Source organism: Lynx canadensis, chromosome A1, assembly GCF_007474595.2.
Source record: "Lynx canadensis isolate LIC74 chromosome A1, mLynCan4.pri.v2, whole genome shotgun sequence".
Lineage (NCBI taxonomy): Eukaryota > Metazoa > Chordata > Mammalia > Carnivora > Felidae > Lynx > Lynx canadensis.
In genome coordinates, this window is record NC_044303.2 from 172,722,870 (window position 1) to 172,741,870 (window position 19,001).

General features: G+C 42.7%; 1 protein-coding gene across 3 annotated transcripts in view; it reads right to left on the reverse strand.

Annotated features, from left to right (window-relative positions):
• REEP5 (receptor accessory protein 5) overlaps positions 1–17,694 on the reverse strand; it is a 35,633-nt gene extending 17,939 nt beyond the window's left edge. Inside the window, exons 1-2 of one of the 3 annotated variants that reach the window (XM_030326453.1) lie at positions 17,506–17,694; positions 16,692–16,785 (exon numbers count right to left, since the gene is read on the reverse strand). In XM_030326453.1, coding sequence (XP_030182313.1) covers positions 16,692–16,785; positions 17,506–17,623 — 212 coding nt within the window. In that variant the 5' untranslated portion in view covers positions 17,624–17,694. Of the gene's footprint in view, positions 1–16,691; positions 16,786–16,968; positions 17,230–17,505 lie in introns of those variants that run through there. The other 2 variants (XM_030326444.2, XM_030326461.1) reach the window with 2 other exon arrangements.
• Between the last annotated feature and the right edge of the window lie 1,307 nt (positions 17,695–19,001).

A 19,001-nucleotide genomic window follows, 5' to 3' on the forward strand; every position in this document is an offset into this window, starting at 1 on the left:
GAAGCACTCCAATCTAGTTATGATAAGAGTAGAGAAGAGCTCAAAACTGGCATTGCCTGAGTGCTATTTATTTATATACTTCCTTGTCCAAGTGCATGGACATAGGTGACTATTCAACAATACACTCCACAGCCTTGTACTTCTACTGAATCATATTTCAACACGGTATATCGAATGAGGATGCAGCAACTTATCAGGCAACACAGGAATTCAAAAATCTTAAGCACTCTACACCCTTCCATTCTAGCCAAAATGGCACAGCTAAAGAATGGGAAGAGGTAGGAACCTAATAATTTTCCTCCCCAACATCATTTACTGGCAAGAATATCTTTTCCCCACTTCATGTTCTTGCCTCCTTTGTTGTAGATTAACCATATAAGCATTATTGACCATGAAAGCATGAGCTAATTTCTGGGCTCCCTATACTGTTCCATTGATCTGTGTGTCTATTTATGTGCCAGTATCATACTGTTTTACTGTGGCTTTGTAATCGATCTTGAAGTCTGGCATTGTGATACCTGCAGCTTTGTTCTTTCTCGAGATTGCTTTTGCCATTCAGGGTCTTTTATGATTCCGTACAAATGTTAAGATTATTTGTTCTAGTTCTGTGAAAAGTGCTACTGCTATTTTGATAGGGATTACATGGAATCTGCAGATTGCCTTGAGTAGTATGGGCACTTTAACAATATTAATGCTTTCACTCCATAAGTGTGTTATATCTTTCCATCTATGTCCTCTTCAATCACTTTCATCAATGCCTCATAGTGTTCAGAGTATACATCTTTCACATCCTTGGTTAAATTTTATCTAAGAGTTATTTTAATTTCATAATAGCCCTATGATGTAAGGATTGTTATTTTCAGGAAATACTGGGGCTTAAGGAAGAAAAACAACATGTGCAGGGCTCCTAGCTACAAGCAGCAGAGACTGGGGGCACCTGGCTGTCTCACTCAGTATAGTGTGCGACTCTTGATCTCGGGTTCATGAGTTCAAGCCCCATATTGGGTGGAGAGCTTACTTTAAAAAGAAATTGAACAAGTAGCAGAGGTTGGATTTATACCCAAGATTAATTCCAACAAAGCCCGTGCCTACTTCACTATCCCAGGCTGTTTCCCTATTTAGAACAACTCACCACCAGGCTGCATAACACTTAGCAAAATGTCTGGTACCAAGTAGGCATTTAATAAATATTTACTGCATTACTATAAATACAAAAAGAGTTCATAATATTTCTTTTGGAAGGGACCAGAATGATCTAGTCTTGTGCTGAAGAAAACCAAGACCCAAAAAGGGTAAATTGGTCACAGAAGACAAGTAAGAGAAGGCAGTCTCAAGGCCCAGATCCTTAGAGAAGCCTTCCACCCTCCAACCTGCTTACCTGAGGGGGGACAGGCAGAAGTGGGGAGGGAAGGGAGGGTATCAGAAGTGAACAGGACATGTTCTGAGTTGGTACCCTAGTCCACTGTTTCTCAAACTTAGATGATGATCCATAACCACCTACAGAACTAGTTAAACATACACGCCTGGGTTCTTTTCAGACCTAGTGATTCAGACTCTGGCATGTAGAGCTTTAAGCTTTAGAAAGTTGTGCAGGTGATCCTAAGGCTGAGCCAAGTTTCAGAACTATTGGTCAAAGTTTCAGTCTCAGCACCACCTCTGCATATCTTTTCCAGGAAAGAAAACCCAAATGATGGATTTGTAGCCAAAGGGTAGGTTACCCCTTTCCCGCAACAAACAAGAGGCCAGGAGAGAAGAAAAGTTAGACAGAAAAGGCAAACTGAATGATATCTCTGCTACAATTAGGATGAGTCACTCTAAGATAATGTAGAACGCTCACCTGAGCATTCTCGAACTTGTAAAAGAATTCAAGATAAAAACATCTCCTAAACAAAACTCTTTTGCTAAAATTTTAAGAATCAATCTAAAAGTCCTCTATTACGTTGGCTAGAATATCAACCTCCCCTGGGGCTTTTCGATCTCTAGCTAAACCCCAGAGGAGTTCTGGAACTATCCCAAAGACAGCTGGCAACAATTCCAACCACTCTCCCCACAGGCCTGGGCCATTGTCTTATTTATTCTCAATGTGCCCTTGCCCTTAAGTGAGCTTTGTTAGCCATACCACAGACACTAAACCTGGGTTTAGAACTACACATTCACAAAAGACAGACACCATGGTCTTAGATTGCTCTCTGCAGACTCACTGCCATATTCTCACTACTGATCCAAAGCCTGGTCACTTGGGCTTGGTTCTATGGCTTCTTTGTTCTCTCTCTCCTCAGCCACCTACCATGTTCCAGGGGCAGAGCTTGGTCTACCTCAAGCAAGGGGCAAAAAAGAAATGAGGCCTGGGTGAGCAGCAGAAACATAGCTAAGGTGCAGAAAATGGCTGTAAATACTATACATGGGAGGGGTTAGCAGTTCTAAAAATTCACAGAGCAGAATTAGAAATTGTAGAATGTTGAGTTAGAAGCTGTCTTAGAGACAAACTGTTCATGTTCTATATTGTATAGACCAACATATGAAGTTCAAAGAGAAAAGACTGATATTAAAGTAATTTCAATGAAAATAAAATATTATGAAGTATGTGTCTACAGGTTTTTTAAGGGCAGCAATGGGCTGTGTAAATACATTTTGGTATATCCATACAATGAAATATTCTGAAGTCTTTAAAAAGGATATTAACAAAGAAAGATGTCCAAGCTACAATGTTGAATGTAAAAAGTAGATAACTTTGTGTTTTGAAAAAAAAGAGACATGGACATCTATTTCTATGTGTTTACAGACCAAGAATGGTATCCAGAAGCATATATTTCAAATTGTGTAAAGTTAATCCTGGGCATTGGGACTGCAGAATTTCACTTGTTTAAGGTCTTTGTAATGAGCCTATACAGTATTTTTATAACAAGAGAAAGGAAAAATATTTCTATGTGGGAGAAAAAAATAAACACCAGGCTTTCTATAACTACTTCCTCCTATGGGACTAACTGTCTCTTTAGGGCTTTGTTAAACACTGAAGTGAACATCAGGCATATTCCTTTAATTTCTCTCTTGAGGAAACAGCTCATGGTTTTCTTACAAACTTCTCTAACAATGATCAGACACACCCTCGTGTTTTAGAGCATTAAAAGGTTTTCAATAACACACATATAAACACATAAAGACACAGAAGAGAGTCCTGTAGTCCAACACATGGAATGGACTCATTCCAATTTTCTATTTCAAAAAAGCAAACTATCAAAAATTTATTAATTACAGGGTGCCTGGGGCTCAGTTGGTTAAGCATCTGACTTGTGATTTCAGCTCAGGTCATGATTTCGAGCCCCATGTCAGGCTCTGCCACTGACAACACAGAGCCTGCTTGGGATTCTCTCTCCCTCTTTCTCTGCTCCTCCTCTGCTCGCGCATGTGCATGTACTTTCTGTCTCTCAAAATATATCAACATTTTGAAAAATTATTAATTACTCTGGATGATGGAATAGCCTGGCTTTTCCCTCCATTCCTTCCCAATGCTCATCTGGCTTTGCATCACTTCACCACCCTTGGCATGCACCTTGTATCCCAGTTCCAGCACTTACTAGGCACATGACCTTGAGCAAGTTATTCTGGGCCTTAGTTTCCTCATTTGTCAAGAAGGAATGATAAACCTGATCATGCTGTTATGAAGATTAAATGATTACATGCAAAGCACTTAGAATCAGTGACTTGAACCAAGTAAGCTCTCATTATATATAACCTTAATAGATAGTACTTATAATGTGGTAATAATTTAATATTATTATTATTATTGGGAGGCAAGAGAGTAAAAAAAGCTTAGTCCTTCTGGCTAAGTACAGCTGGTAGAGGGTTAACAGCATTGTTAATAAGGCTAAAAGCAGATTAGAGAATTACCCATGGATTTTAATTACACTTCACTCTCCAAATCCCAATGCTATAGAGAGTAAAGAGCTGAAATCCCCAAATCCCATTGGCAGGTCAATGGGAACAAACTCAGACACTGGTGAAAACATTTTTCAGGCCCATGGTGTGAAGGTTCATGGGCCAAAATTCTTTACATTGGTATTGGATTGGTACTGATATGCACAGAACCCACTGGCCAGACCACTGGGCTCCTCCAGTGACTGGTACTGGCTGCCTTCACCCTTTCACGTCCCATCAGTTTGTTTACACCTTTATTGCTATTTTCTAAAAGCAAGGGCAGGAATGAAGGATAGTGAAAGGATAGCATTAAACATGTGTAAAGAGGGTGCCTGGGTGGCTCAGTCAAGCATCTGACTTCGGCTCAGGTCATGATCTCACGGTTCATGAGTTCGAGTCTCACATCACGGTGAGCACAAGCCCTGCATTGGGTGAGCCCTGCTTCTCTCTCTCTCTCTGCCCCTCCTGGGATTCTCTCTCTCTTTCTGCCTCTTGCTCACTTGTGCTCTTTCTCTCTCAAAAAAAAAAAAAAAAAAGAGAGAGAGAGAGAAAGAGAAACATGTGTAAAGAAAACAAAGTTTGCACAGAGGTAATCTTGGGCTACCAGTATTCTCTCCCTCCAAATCTGAGTCATTATTCAGAGAACCTAAGATATTCCCTGCCCCATATGGTAATCCACCACAGAAAATCAGTGACAGATTCATTCAGATGCAAGTATATATACTGAGCACCAACAATGCAACTGACATTGTAATTAAAGCCCTTGGGGCCAAAACAGACTCAAGGACCAAAAGCCAACAGTCAAAAAATAGTTCCCCTGCTAATTAAGGAGCATATGTGGGATTGGGGAAGGGTCTTATGAAGGAGGGTTATGGAGGCAGAGTTATGGGAAACTGGAAATCTTAACAGAAACAAAAAGTAAAAAATGGGATTTAAGATTTTAAAATTGTTTTTTTTTTTTTTTTTTTAATTGTTTTTTTTTTTTTTTCAACGTTTATTTATTTTGGGACAGAGAGAGACAGAGCATGAACGGGGGAGGGGCAGAGAGAGAGGGAGACACAGAATCGGAAACAGGCTCCAGGCTCTGAGCCATCAGCCCAGAGCCCGACGCGGGGCTCGAACTCACAGACCGCGAGATCGTGACCTGGCTGAAGTCGGACGCTTAACCGACTGCGCCACCCAGGCGCCCCGAGATTTTAAAATTGTTAAAATGACACCCAGTGCTTAGGAACATGCACACCACTGTACCATAACAGAAGAAAACCATCAGCCATACCACATATTTACAAACCTGGAAGAACAAACTCTTATTGTACTTTTTTGCTCTTGGAATAATAATGTCTTAAGGGCCCAAAAAAGTAAGTGGAAAAAATTAATGAAAATTAATGAAAGGAGATCTTTCCTTAATCATTTAAAAGTTCAATGACCTAGATTTCATCACAACAATGATTAGTTTTCCTCTTTGTAGGTTAGTAAAAGTAACCACCCTTAATTAAGCACTTACTGAATGCTAGATTCTGTGCCAAGTGTTTGACATATACTATCCACCCCTTTTACTCAAGAAAATTGACCTTTATGAAAGTTAATCTGATTTGCCCAAGGGTTAATACAGCTAGTAATTATCAGGTCTATATACATATGCTTCTGATCACTCACACCAAAGAAATTCAGGTATACACCACCTGAATGGTACATGGTTCATATGTAATTTGGCCACTACAATTCAGATTAGCCAAATGACATAAAATTAAATAATATATTTCTTCAAAGCACTGGCTTTACTACTAAAACCAATTGTATCCATCCATGGAAGTTTAATTTTAATGAGTCCATTATATCACCAGACTGACAGTGAATCAAAAAAAAAGCAGTTAATAAAACAACCTATAATAACAAACAGCCTTGAGATATGCTGTTGGTAAAGAACAGAAAGAAATCTGCCTCGATTCCACTTGGTTTGTTTTATCTCTAACGTGGTAAATTTTATTTAATAGCAAATATTCCCGAGTTCAAGGTAGATTATTTGAAGCCTAAATATGAAGAATACAGACCATAATGTTTATAATCCTTTCTGATATGGCAAACATATAACGTGACCATACACAGCACCCACTATGCATGAGACTACTTCTGCTGTGTTAATTTATCAGAGAGTGTGATTTAGGAACTCCTGAGAGCTCAAAAAGGTTTACTAATTTCTTATTACCTTGGTTGAGGAGAATGCCACTGCAAATCTTATTTGACACATACAGTGCATCAAATTAGAAGGAAAAAATTACGTATTTTAAGACATAAACACTAGTTTGTTTCCGTGCTAATAAAAACATTTTTCTTCTTCATGGAAGAAAAGAAGGTAAGAAGCCATGGGCACTCAGAGTTACTTGTTTTCCACTGCAGAGTAGTTGTGCTCTCAAAGCAAGAGAGAGGATCCTGCACAGAGCTAGAGAAACTAATGGAAGAAAACAGAACATATGAAAAACTCCATTTGCTTATTACGATTTATATCAAGCCAGCCCTCCTCCCCTATTCGAAAAAAAAAAGAGAGAGAAAGAAAGAAAAAAGATATGATAGGTAGCTAGGTATGCATCCTAAATATGTAGAAACTATCTTCTAAGGTTACTATACAAGAACAACGAAAATATATCAAACTCCTTTACTCTTTAATATGGTGTTTGTTCTCCTATATAAAATGACCGACTTAATGAAATACATAAATAGGCTAAATTCACAGGCAAATACATTTTAGATGAGTCTATAAAACATCTCCAAGGGAGACTGAATAATAAAATAAAAGTAGTCATTCAGTCATCAAATAGTTTGGTGTTTAATTACAATGATCTTATTTACCAACTTCCCACCATTTTGTTTTTTAATGCAAAATGAAATATTCAGTTACAGTCAAATATAAAACATGAGGAATGTTAAAGTGTGCAGGCCAGAGAATTCAGGCATCCCTACGACTACCCCTGGCTTTGCCCCAACAAACCCATGACCCAAGTCCAGTAACTTGTTTGTGGCCTTAGTTTCCAAATCTGTAAAAGGTAGCTCTTGCCCCAGCAGCTTGATCTCTAGGACCTAAACTAGCTAACATTTTATAACTCAAAGCTTAATGTGCTACCAGGTGTTGTATGGAAACCAATTTGACAATAAATTTCATATATTGAAAAAATAAATAAATAAAAGATCATTCTTTCCCTGCTTGAAGGAAAAAAAAAAACAAAAGAAAAAAAAAGCTTAATGTGCTAAACTATTTGATAGTTAAAAAAAAATGTATGCCTAAAGCAATAAAACAGCAGATGCAAATCCTACTGGAACAACCCTTTGTCAATAAAATGAATGGTTCTATAAATGTAATGTCTATGTCAAGTATAGTATCATCAAGTTTAACTTAGGCTCAAGTACCCTCACAACCTGGACAAGAATGATCTAAACTGACCTTTCCTAGACAAAAGAAGGCCACATCAAGATAGGCAGATAGCAGCCTCGAGTTACCTCTGACGTGTAAGTGATCCCTTCACCAGATCACCTGGCATAACTCTCGGAGGCTGCAGGATAAATATAGTGGTCATGTGACTGAGAGGGACTGATAAGCTCTACTCCCAAGAACCAGAAGAGTGTGCTAGCGACAGACCAAAGTCAGAAGAGGTTTCTACAGGCCCCACTTATATTTCAATTGCTACAAAAAGCCATTTCATGAACAATTTTTGAAACTGCTTTCCAATTCTAAATTAATTCATTGTTCCTCAAAATTAACTAATTGGTAATGTTGTCAACAGTCACCAGTACCTTAGAATGTCCCATATGTATTTCTAGTTGTTTTAAATACCATAAGAGGAAATGAAGTTGGAAATGGACTCCTCATTCAGAGTCAGTCTTGAAAAAGAGAACTCCAAGATGAGTTGGATGAAGGCAGAGGACAAATAAACCACATCTCTAGGGCCCTCAAAAATAGGAAAACATTTTCATTAAAATTCACAGGGAGCATTCTAGAACAGAACATTAGGAATGAGATCTCTCCTCACGACTGCTTAAGAGCCCAGAAAGTAGATCATGAGTAAGTAATTTAAATCATTCATCTTATTTGCTCCTTAAGACCTTCCTTTCTCTATGGTACAGGCAAGGGAGATGGGGGGAACCCTAACCTAACCTAATCTAAAATTCTGGCTGTAATTGCCTACAAAAATAGTGACATGCGATTATAAGGATATTTTATTACTTTTTTTAGTTTCTCCACAATTCCATCTTAAAATAGCTCAGCAATATTAGCAGTAATACTAAGTGAAAACTCAACCAATAAAAAGCTGATAAAACTTAAACATCTAATATCTCAGGACGCTGAAGGCAAAATTCACACAATGTCAGTAATGGAGCCAAGTGCACCGTTGGCCAGAACACCACCTGAGCTTCACACTACCCAGAGGAGTCAAAGTGTGGGCATTCGCCACTCTGCTCTTCAGCACTCCAGCACAGAGCTTACAGTTGTAGAGAGAAAAGCTAGTGTAATAGGAACGTAAGCAGCTTAGGAGAAAGTGTATCTGCCCCCACGTTCTCAAGAGTACAAAAGAAACAAACCATAATTACAAGGTTTTTTTGGGGGGGTGAAGTACCCAAGAAAACAAACACCCCCCTTACTAATGAGTGTCAGGAGAGAACCACAAGTACACATCCTCCAGCACCATTAGGGAAGCCTCACTTTGCGTCAGTGGACTTTGTTTTCCGAAACAGAAAGTGGTGCTCAACTGCCAGTCATACCAAGACAACTTCCTCCAATGCTCCTTCGGAGAACACCTCTGTTATAGGAGGCTGCCACTGCAAATCTTGAATGAGTTGATCTGAGTCCTTTGTAAACTATGCTCCCGCACTTTATCTGCTGTGAATCATTAGCTAAGAAGAGGCAGTAGCTTTTACTTCTGGTTAACTGTATTACAACTCTTGTGGCTACTCTGACAGTGTCTTTCCCAAATATCACCCCCCCACACACCATCCCCTTTTCGATCTTACCGCATAGGAGTCACCCCCAAACATCTCCTCCTAAAGATTCTCTGCCTCCTGACACAGAACTAAAGGCAAGGCCACATTCTCTCAGGAAATGCAATTCAGTGTGCCATCCTCATAGGGGCTTGCCCTGGTAAAAGAGAGCAAGTCTCTGCAAATAACTAGTTATGTCACTGCTGTTGTAAATCAATGATACATAACAAGAGAAATAACTTGTTAGTTATTTCTAATACATTCTAACTCATGTTCCCAAAACACTGCAAATGCCTATGTGTGCAGATACATGACTTGGTTGGGGGGGGGGGGCAGTCCCCTATTTGAGAGAGGAAAAATACACTGCATAAAGACAGTGTATTGACAATGTCAAACTGAGAAAAGAAAAAGTTTACATCAACAGTTCAATTTTCATCTCTGCATAGGGCATGGCATGTATCTGAGACAGTCAAAGAGCCACATGGAAAGTAGTGTAACATAAAACTTAAAAACATGGGCTCTGGGTTTGTTGTTAGTAAGTAAGTAAGCAAGCTCTATGCCCAATCTGGGGCTTAAACTCATGACCCACAAGATTAAGAGTCTTATGCTCTACCGATTGAGCCACCCAGGTTCCCTGGGTTTAAATACACTTTACCATCTACTAATTGCGAGACCCTGATCAAGTTACTTCTTTCTGTTTCCTTATCTGTAAAATGGGAACAATCATAGTACTTACATCAGAGGGTTGCCATAAGGATTAAATGAGCTACATTTGTAAGGCACTTAAATAGGGATATAAGTATCTATTAAATGAAGTGCTACACAGGTATTCAGCTATGCAAAGAGCTAAAAGCAGTAACATTGTTTGTATTGGTGGCACAGTTTAAAATGGGCTGGTATGGGGTACTTGGGTGGCTCAGTCAGTTAAGCATCAGACTTCAGGTCAGGTCATGATCTCACAGTTTGTGGGTTTGAGCCCCACATCAGGCTCTGTGTGGACAGCTCACAGCCTGAGCCTGCTTCGGATTCTGTGTCTCTCTCTCTCTCTCTCCCCCCCTCCCCCGCTCTGTGCTCTTGCTCTCGCTCTCTCAAAAATAAACATTTAAAAAAATTTTTTTAATGTGCTGGTGAAGACACAGGAGATAGAATCACACATCATTGAAGTGGGCATGAGATTTCAAAGTGTTGCCAAACATTAGACTGTATACAGTCATCAAAATGCTGGACTCTAAACATATTTAATCTTTTCGAGTCTGATACTAAAATATGCCTCAAGGTGCTTTCACATTCCTGTGTAGTAGCTGAGGGTTCCAGACCAAGACTGGCCCCTGTGTGAACTTCAGAAACATACTCTACCTCTCTGTGCCTGGATCATTTGAAAACTAAAGGAATTAGGGGCACCTAGGTAGCTCAGTTCATTAGGCATCAGACTCTTGATCTCAGCTCGGGTCTTGATCTCAGAGTCATGAGTTCAAAGCCTTATGCTGGGGAAGAAAAGAAAAGAAAAGAAAAAAAGAAAGAAAGAGAAGAGAAGAGAAGAGAAGAGAAGAGAAGAGAAGAGAAGAGAAGAGAAAAGAGAAAGAAAGAAAGAAAGAAAGAAAGAAAGAAAGAAAGAAAGAAAAGAAAAGAAAACCAAAGGAATTAGATTACATGCTTGATCTCTAAGGCCCAACTCTGATAGTCCCAGGAAGGTGGTAGCCTGATCTTTATGAAAAAATGAAATAAAAATAAAAGTTAATAGACATTTTTGTGGAATTTTTTTTAAGTTGCTGAGTAGGATAGAAAGCAAACTCTCCTCCTTTCCTTTCTCTGCAGGACAAAAGCAAAAATAGAAAATAAAGTCATTAGGGGCGCCTGGGTTGCTCAGTCGGTTGAGCGTCCAACTTCAGCTCGGGTCATGATCTCACGGTCTGTGAGTTCGAGCCTCGCATCGGGCTCTGTGCTGACAGCTCAGAGCCTGGAGCCTGTTTCAGATTCTGTGTCTCCCTCTCTCTTTGCCCCTGCCCCACTCACTCTCTGTCTCCCTCTGTCTCAAAAATAAACGTTAAAAAAAATTTTTTTTTTAAGAGGAAAGAAAGTCATTAGCCTTTCCCTCATAATTCCATTTGGACAAAGAAGCAGGGACAAGACTAGCACCCACTCGAGGACCCCTGGTGAGGGCTACCTTAGGTCTCTGGCAACAGACTCTGTGTGTGAGGGTGCAGCATAGCACACGCTCACAGGGCGTCTTTCAGAAAGACTCTTATTTGTGCAATGCCACTAAAAGCAGGGCTGTACTGGGGCACCCGGGTGGCTCAGTCTGTTAAACATCCAACTCTTGATTTTGGCTCAGGTCATGATCTCTTGGTCATGAGATCAAGCTCTGCATCAGGCTCCATGCTAGGCATGGAGCTTCTTTAAGATTCCCCCTGCCCCCCTACTCTCCTTCTCCCTCCCTTCCTCCCTCCCTCTGCCCTCTCGCCAAACAAAAGCAAGGCTGCACCAGAAACAAAAGGCCATATATTACAGGATTCCATTTATATGAAAAGTCCAGAACAAGCAGGTCCATAGAGACAGAAAATTGTAAGTGGTTTCTGAAAACTGGGGCATAGGAGAAATAGGGTGTGAATGCTAATGGATCCAGTTTCTTTTTGAGGGTGATGAAAATGTCTTGGAATTAGATAGCAGTGATGATTGCACAACTTTATGAGTATACTAAACACTGAATTGTACACTTTAAAAAGGCTGCATGTGAATTATATCTTGGCAAAAAAATGGGCAGCATGGGGGTGGGTCTACCTTAATAACAGAGTTCCTACAATGCAGTGGTCTGCCTTCTCTTCTCAGGAATAGAGTGAATAAAGAGATGACAGCAATTCTGTCAATAGCTCTTGACAATGAGAAGGCTGGAATTAGATTTCAAAGTGCCTGTACAGTGTGGCCAAAAAGTCTGGAAACATACGGAAATGATGTACACAGAAAATAAGAGTAACCAGTAGGGGGGGGCGCCTGGATGGCTCAGCCGGTTGAGTGTCCAACTTCGGCTCAGGTCAAGGTCTCGCAGTTCGTGGGTTTGAGCCCCACGTCGGGCTCTGTGCTGACAAACAGCTCAGAGCCTGGGGCCTGCTTCGGATTCTTTATCTCTCTCTCTCTCTCCTCCTCCCGTGCTCATGCTCTGCCACTCTCTGTATCTCAAAAATAAACGTTAAAAAAAATTTTTTTTAAAGAGTAACCAGTAGGAAGGGGGTACCTCATAAGGCACTAACTGCCCCTCCAGGAGCCAGGCCTCCAGCTGTCTGTGTTCCAACATGCCACAACCTCACCTGAAGCCAGGTAATGCCAGGGTCCCACCCACAGCTTTCCCAAGGTGGTGAGTCACAGGATAAGCAATGAAGCCATATGAGCTTTTCCAAATTTTATTTCTGTGCCCTGCAGCCTCTAAGCCCAGTGCTGACCATTACATACAATCTGTGGGCCTCCTTACGATGGAGAGAGAAGAGAGGAAATAGCAGAAGCAAAAGCTGAAGGTGAGAAAGGCTGAGACTGGCAAGAGTTTTGCAGGATGGCTAATTCCTTACAGAGATCACAGTAGCCAAAATGACCTTAAAATGTTAATCATATCATGTCACCCCCTAAATTTTTTTATGTTTCTTTCTTTATTTTGAGAGCGAGCATAAGCAGGGGATAAGCAGAGAGGAGTGACAGAATCCCAAGCAGACTCCGCACCATTAGCACAGAGCCTGATGCGGGGCTCAAACCCACAAACTGCGAGGTCATTACCTGAGCAGAGATCAAGAGTTGGAAGCTTAACTGACTGAGCCACCCAGGCGTCCCTCATGTCACCCCCTATTTAAAACCCATCCAAGGCAATCAGAAAACCTGCTAACTCCCTACAAACTACCAGGAATAAAAACTACACTTATTAACCGGCCACCAGCCTTGCCTGATGGCACCTGCACCTCTCTGGGTCGATCTCACCTTTCTTCCCACTCAGAGTATCCAAGGCGCCGTTCCTGGCACATGCTGCTCCCTCAGCCTGGCTCTGCTCTTGGCTGGCCTGGCACTTTCTCATTCCTCAAGCCTTAACTCAGATGGTATCTCACATAAATACGCAAAGGGGGTCCTTCCCGCAATCCCCTACCCCCGCTCCCTGTCAACTTTCTTCACAGGGCTTACTTACCACACTGTGTCACTACTTTATTTATTGTAGTGCATGTAGGTAGACCGTTCATTCAAAGAGAATGGAGAGCATGTTGACCTCAGCCCATCGTGTATCTCAAGTGTTGCCACAGTGCCTGGCATGTGGCTGGATTTGACTTTTGCTAAATAGATGAACCCATATTGTTTAGAATAACTCTGGCTGGGGAGCACAGGGAGAATTATAAGAGGCAAGGAGAACTATTAAAGGGAAAGGGATCACAGATCACATTTTTTTAAATAATTGTTTTAAGTTTATTTTGAGAGAGACAGAGCATGAGCTGGGGAGGAGCAGAAAGAGAGGGAGAGAGAGAATCCCAAGCAGGCTCTTCAGGGTCAGCACAGAGCCCAACATGGGGCTCAAACTCACGAAACTATGAGAGCATGACCTGAGCCAAAATCAAGAGTAGGAAGCTTAACCGATTGAGCCACCCAGGTGCCCCACATTTTAACTAACACTGATTTGGGTGCCACCAATAACACCATTTTCAAGGGGTTTCTGGCAATTACACAATTACACTGGTTAAGCGATGAACAAACTTGATTAGACTAATGTTTAACACTGACTGCCTGAATTTTACTCACAGGGGGGTCTGTGTGCTTCGTACTATGCACACAGTTCCACATCACCTTGACAAAGCAGAGGCCAGGTGGGGCCCAGGGTCAGCAGGCCATTTTTCTCTCCCTTGTACCCCATTTTCAAGTGTAACAAGCACAGATTGCTGCTGCTGTACGTCACACGTTCTCAACATTGGCTGACATTAGAATCCTTTACAAATTGTAAAAGACCAACGAGCCTGAATCCCCCAAACCCAGGCTGCATCCCAGGCCAATTACACCAGAATCTCTGGAGGTTGGGACTAGGCCTCAGCACTTCTGAAGGCTCCTCAGATAACTCCAATGGGCATCTAAGGCTGAGAACCATTGTTTTAGAGAAAAGTCCAAATACCCACAGAGAGCAATCTTCACTTAATTTCCTTATGGTCAGAGAATCTTATCTTTATTTTATAGGTAAAAGAGTTGCGTCCACAAAAAGGAAGCAACCTATGAATAAATACCACTCTAGAGATGCTCATTATTTCCTGAATTTTTGCTTAAATCATGAAATTCCCTTTATTAGATTTTTAGCACTTTTCCAACCCCTAGTAAGGTATACTACAAATGTCACTTTACCTCAGAATATTCAAATAGAAAGGAAAGTATACTCAGTGAATAGAATTAATTCTAAAATATATAAAACCCACCCACCTGGCCCACTCAGAAATATGACTGTCTCTATCATTTCACAGAATTATGAGCAATAGACAAGAGCATTTGGCTTCTTGGAGGTAAAAAGAGCCAATACTATTCAGCTGACTATGCAGAAAATGAATAAATGACTACAAACAAATGATTAAAAAAAGAAAAACCTGAAATTGACTTGCTTTAAAATATGACTGAAAATGAGGTTACTGCTGGAATTAATCCACTTCAGGTCAAGGAGAAACATACTTGAATTCTGTCTGCACCTTTAGTCATGTAGAGTACCGCACATATCTGAATATACATAGCCCACCTAGAAACAGATTTTTACTTGACTAAAGCCCACACCAGTGATCTCATCACATCAACAGAGAAGGTTATGTTTCTCACAGGATTATGTACCAAATGGTACTAATGTGGAAAAGTTTTTTATCCTTCAGTATTTCCAAAAATCTGTATTCCTTGCTAGTTCAAAATAATTCAAGTAGCTAGACAGTTACTAAAATGCCACCCAAGATTTGTTCAAAATATAATCAATAACCTCTGAACTACAAACCTGAAAAATGCTTCAAACTCTTTTTTATTAAAGAAACTCTTGGGGCACATGGGCGGCTTAGTCCATTGAGCATCTGACTCTTGATTTCAGCTTAGGTCATAATCTCATGGGTTTGTGAGTTCGAGCCCCACATCAGGTTCTGCACTGATGGTGTGGAGCCTGCTTAGAATTCTGTCTCTCCTTCTCTCTCCCCCTCCCCCACTTGTTTCTCTCTCTCTCTCTCTCTCTCTCTCTCAAAATAAATAAACATTGAAAAAAATTTTAAAAAAACTCTTGCAAGTAGAATACACAATCAGAAGGAACGTGCAATTATGTTATTTTGTCTGTTATCATAGACATGTGGTGCAAGCCTTTTTTTTTAAGTTTATCTATTTATTTAGAGAGAAACAGTGTGCATAAGCAGGGTAGGGGCAGAGAGGGAATCCTAAGCAGGCTTTGCAAGGTCAGTATAGAGCCCAATGCTGGGCTGGATCTCAAAAAGCCATGAGATCATGACCTGAGCCAAAATCAAGACAGAAGCTTAACAGACTGAGGTACCAAGGTGCCCACAAGCCATTTTTATAATCAGTGTTGCCTACAAACTTTCTATATACACCTACACCATATTCTCAGTAGATTACATTTTTGGAAAACTTTTATTCTTATACTTTTTCTCACTGATCTGAAAGTCAAACCAGTTTTCCTGGTCTGCCCTTCACAATCTTTTGGTATACATATGCAACCTCAATGGTGCTTTAGCAGGTAATACCGGATAAGGGTAAACGCTTTTCTCAACATGATGATAGGACCTCCAAATTCATAAGCAAGTAGTATCGTAATATGGCCAGACTTCACGGAGTGCTACTAAGGATATGCACCCAACTAATACAGCAACTACTTATGTCACTTCAATTTAATTGTTCAAACCAGAACTAGCTTCTAAAACATGTTTCCTTCTTTCTAGCCATATATTAAATTCTAGCCTGCCCTGTAATAGACCCGAGATGTAATAAATGTGTTTATCTGTGTCTTAGCCTCCCAGCCTGAATGTTTTCCTTTATCTCTATAGGCGAGAAAAGTTGCAGAGACCAATTCAACGAAAGCAAAACCCACCAGCTTTCTCGGGTAGTGGTGTAGAGTAAAACAATTCATTTGTGGGGAAGAATTCCTATTTGAATGAATGAAAAAATAAAATTGTAGATAGAATATTTTCAAAATAAACATTGTAGGGTGAAAACCTCAAGTAGTAATAAATTCAGATACATTTTAAAGCTTAATTATATAAATGAGTCATTTCTACAACCAAGGATCTATATTAGGAATGCATTTTATAAGGTTGTTTTTATTTTTATCCTAGGGTGTTTTCCATTTGCCTGTAAGAAGTAGCCAGTCTTTTCAAAATCATGAAAGCAAAAGTCTCCCCAGTTTCTGCATTAACATTAATTCTGAATTAGGGAAGTCCCATTTGATGGGGTTTTACTGTCTGTGCACATACATATAAGGAGAAATATCCATTTAAATAATTGTTAAGGAGAAGGAATCAGCTTTCTGTACCCAGTTAAGATCTCCCCACCAGTTAAGGCAGGACGACTTTGTTGTAACGCTTTCCATTTGTGCATCCATTAGAAGGCACCCACCCTGCCAACATAATCTGATGAAATAAGCATTTCGGCTAGTCATCAGGAGATCAGGCATCAAGTTAAGGCTCTAAAATGTGTAACCTTAAGCAGTTACTACCTTCTGGTGCACTGACCGCTCTCCCAGGAAAATGCGGATGTGTTAGTAACTAGGGCAGCCCTGGATGGGGGATGGGGAGGGAAGAGGAGGAAAGGAGGGTTGGGGGGGAGCCACTTACGAGACGTAGGCCGGATAGCCAAATCCTATCAAGTTGCAGAGGAGAGAAGCTCCATAACCGAACATCAGATACAAAGCCACCAGCCCAATGACACCTGGAGACATGAGGATGAGAGAAGTGGGTCTTGTGGGACAAGAAGCGCTAAGCCGGACAGCCCCCGCCCACACCGCAAGGCTTGGCCGGGTATAGGCGATCTAGAAAAACAAACCGCCGTAAGGTGGGGCCCGCGCCTTTGCGGGCTTTGCAGTGAGTCTGGGGATAACCAGGCAGCCCCTACCTTCGAGCCGTTCCTCGTGCTCTCCCTCCACAGGGCTCCCCCGCCGTACCGCGCAGTAGCCCAGGGAACCCGGCTCCACAGACGATCCGGAGAGGCCCGACTCCTTCGCCTGCCCGCGGCCCCTCCCCTCCCGGGGACACCCTTCTCTGTACTGAGCTCCACGGACAGTGTTAGGAGCGTGCCCGCGCGCCCTCCCGCAGGAGGCCCCTGCCATCCCGAGCCTAGCCTGCGCAAGGCCACTGGGACACGGCACTCGGCCGCGGGGACAGACACGTCAGCGCCGGCCCTCCCCGCTCCCCGGGCGCTCCGCCACCGGGCCGCGGACACAGGCCAGCGCCCCCCCACCCCCGCCGCCGCAGCCCGAGCGCCCCGGCGGGGTCTCTGGCCCCAAGCCTTCCCGGGCGGCCAGACGACCCTTAGGATGCCTCTCGCCCCCGTCTGTCACCGACCTCCGAACCCCCTTCCCGCTCGCTTCCCCTGCAGCTGGTGCAGCAGCTGCTCCCGGGGCCCAGCAGGCGGCGGCGACCCCGCACCCACCGAGCGCGATGTATCTCCTGTTCACGCCGGTCTTGGCCTCGAGCTTGGCCAAAAGGTCGGTCATGCAGTTCTTCTCCTTCAGAAACCGGTCGAATCTCTCTCGCGCGGCCGCAGACATGGCGAGGACCTTCGCACCGCCGCCCGGGCTGCTCCTAGTGCCGGGGCTGAGCGCGAAGACTGGGGCGGGGGCGGGGGCGGGGGCGGGAGGCGGGCGGGACCGGCGCTAGTTGACGCGGCCCGCTCCCCGCGCGGCCCCTCGCCCCGCCCCGCCCGCCCCACCCGCGCTCCGCCACCAGGGCCACACCCGGCCAGCGGCCCGACCTGCGCCTCCCTGGCAGTGGCAAGGGGCCGGAGCTGGAGCGGCTCCCGGCGGGGCGACCGTACCCCGCGTCTAGCAGCCTTAATCCACGGAGGGTACAGACGGGTGAGACTCTTACGAGCTCCTTTCGCAAATCCGATGAGTGCAAAAGCAGGTGGAAAGGGAGAGGCAGGTGCCCTTGTTGCCCCCACCCTCAGTGTAGTGGGACTGGTCTGATGTGCCTGTACTACTGTGCTAACCCTACTATAAAGCATTTGAAATCTAAAAATTGAAATGTACGACCACCCTGAAAGAACTCCTGTCGGAGACATGCTTTTTCCCCCAATGCCAGAACTCAGCATAGTTTTTCTCAATAGCCTTTTTGGAAAGACTCTTGAAGAGACTTAAAACACCCTCCCCTGGGGGACACCCTTTCCAAGAAAGGACTGCACTACTTAAACCTTTTTGTGGTGGACTTGAATTTGATTAATGTCTGATATCCTGGAAACGTTTCCATCCCCACGCCCCTACCCCCTGTCCCAGGGGAGACAGTAGTCTGCAGTTGCGTACAAGCAAAATACCGTGAGAAGGTAGTTCCAAGATTTAGGGCAGGGCCTCACTTTGCGGCCTTCAGGATGTCCAGCTCCTGCTCTTCCTCCACCTGAACTTTGGCTCTTGTTATGTCTCACCATATTATTTCAGGAAACTCCTTTTGAAATTATTCTTTCTGACTCCTATGATCTGCACACTGGGGTAGAGCTTTCATCATTGCTTATTAAGCTTCAAAACTCCCAGTTACTTACAGACGAGAGCCTACGGTTCCTGAGTACCTAGCACTCACTGACTCTGCACACAAACTGCCCCCCAGCGTTTCCTTTTTGTCCAACACAACCCCTCTGCTCTTTCAGATTGACTTAGCTACAGCACTGCCTTCCATTTCTGGGAAAAAAAAAAAAAAGCTATCTTGCCCACTCCTGGGTTTTTCCTTTGCTTTTACTCTAATTCTACTTCCTCTTTTCTTCCCTAGAAATTCTTAGCTCAATTCTCTCAGTGCTCCCGCCACCATCCAGTCACATCAGTGAACAAAATTAAACCAAATAAAAAATTAATGGGATTATTGTGATAGCCTCCCAAATGAACTGTCCATTTCTGTCTTTCCACCTGCAGTCAATTCTCAATGTGTCAGCCAGTTGGACCT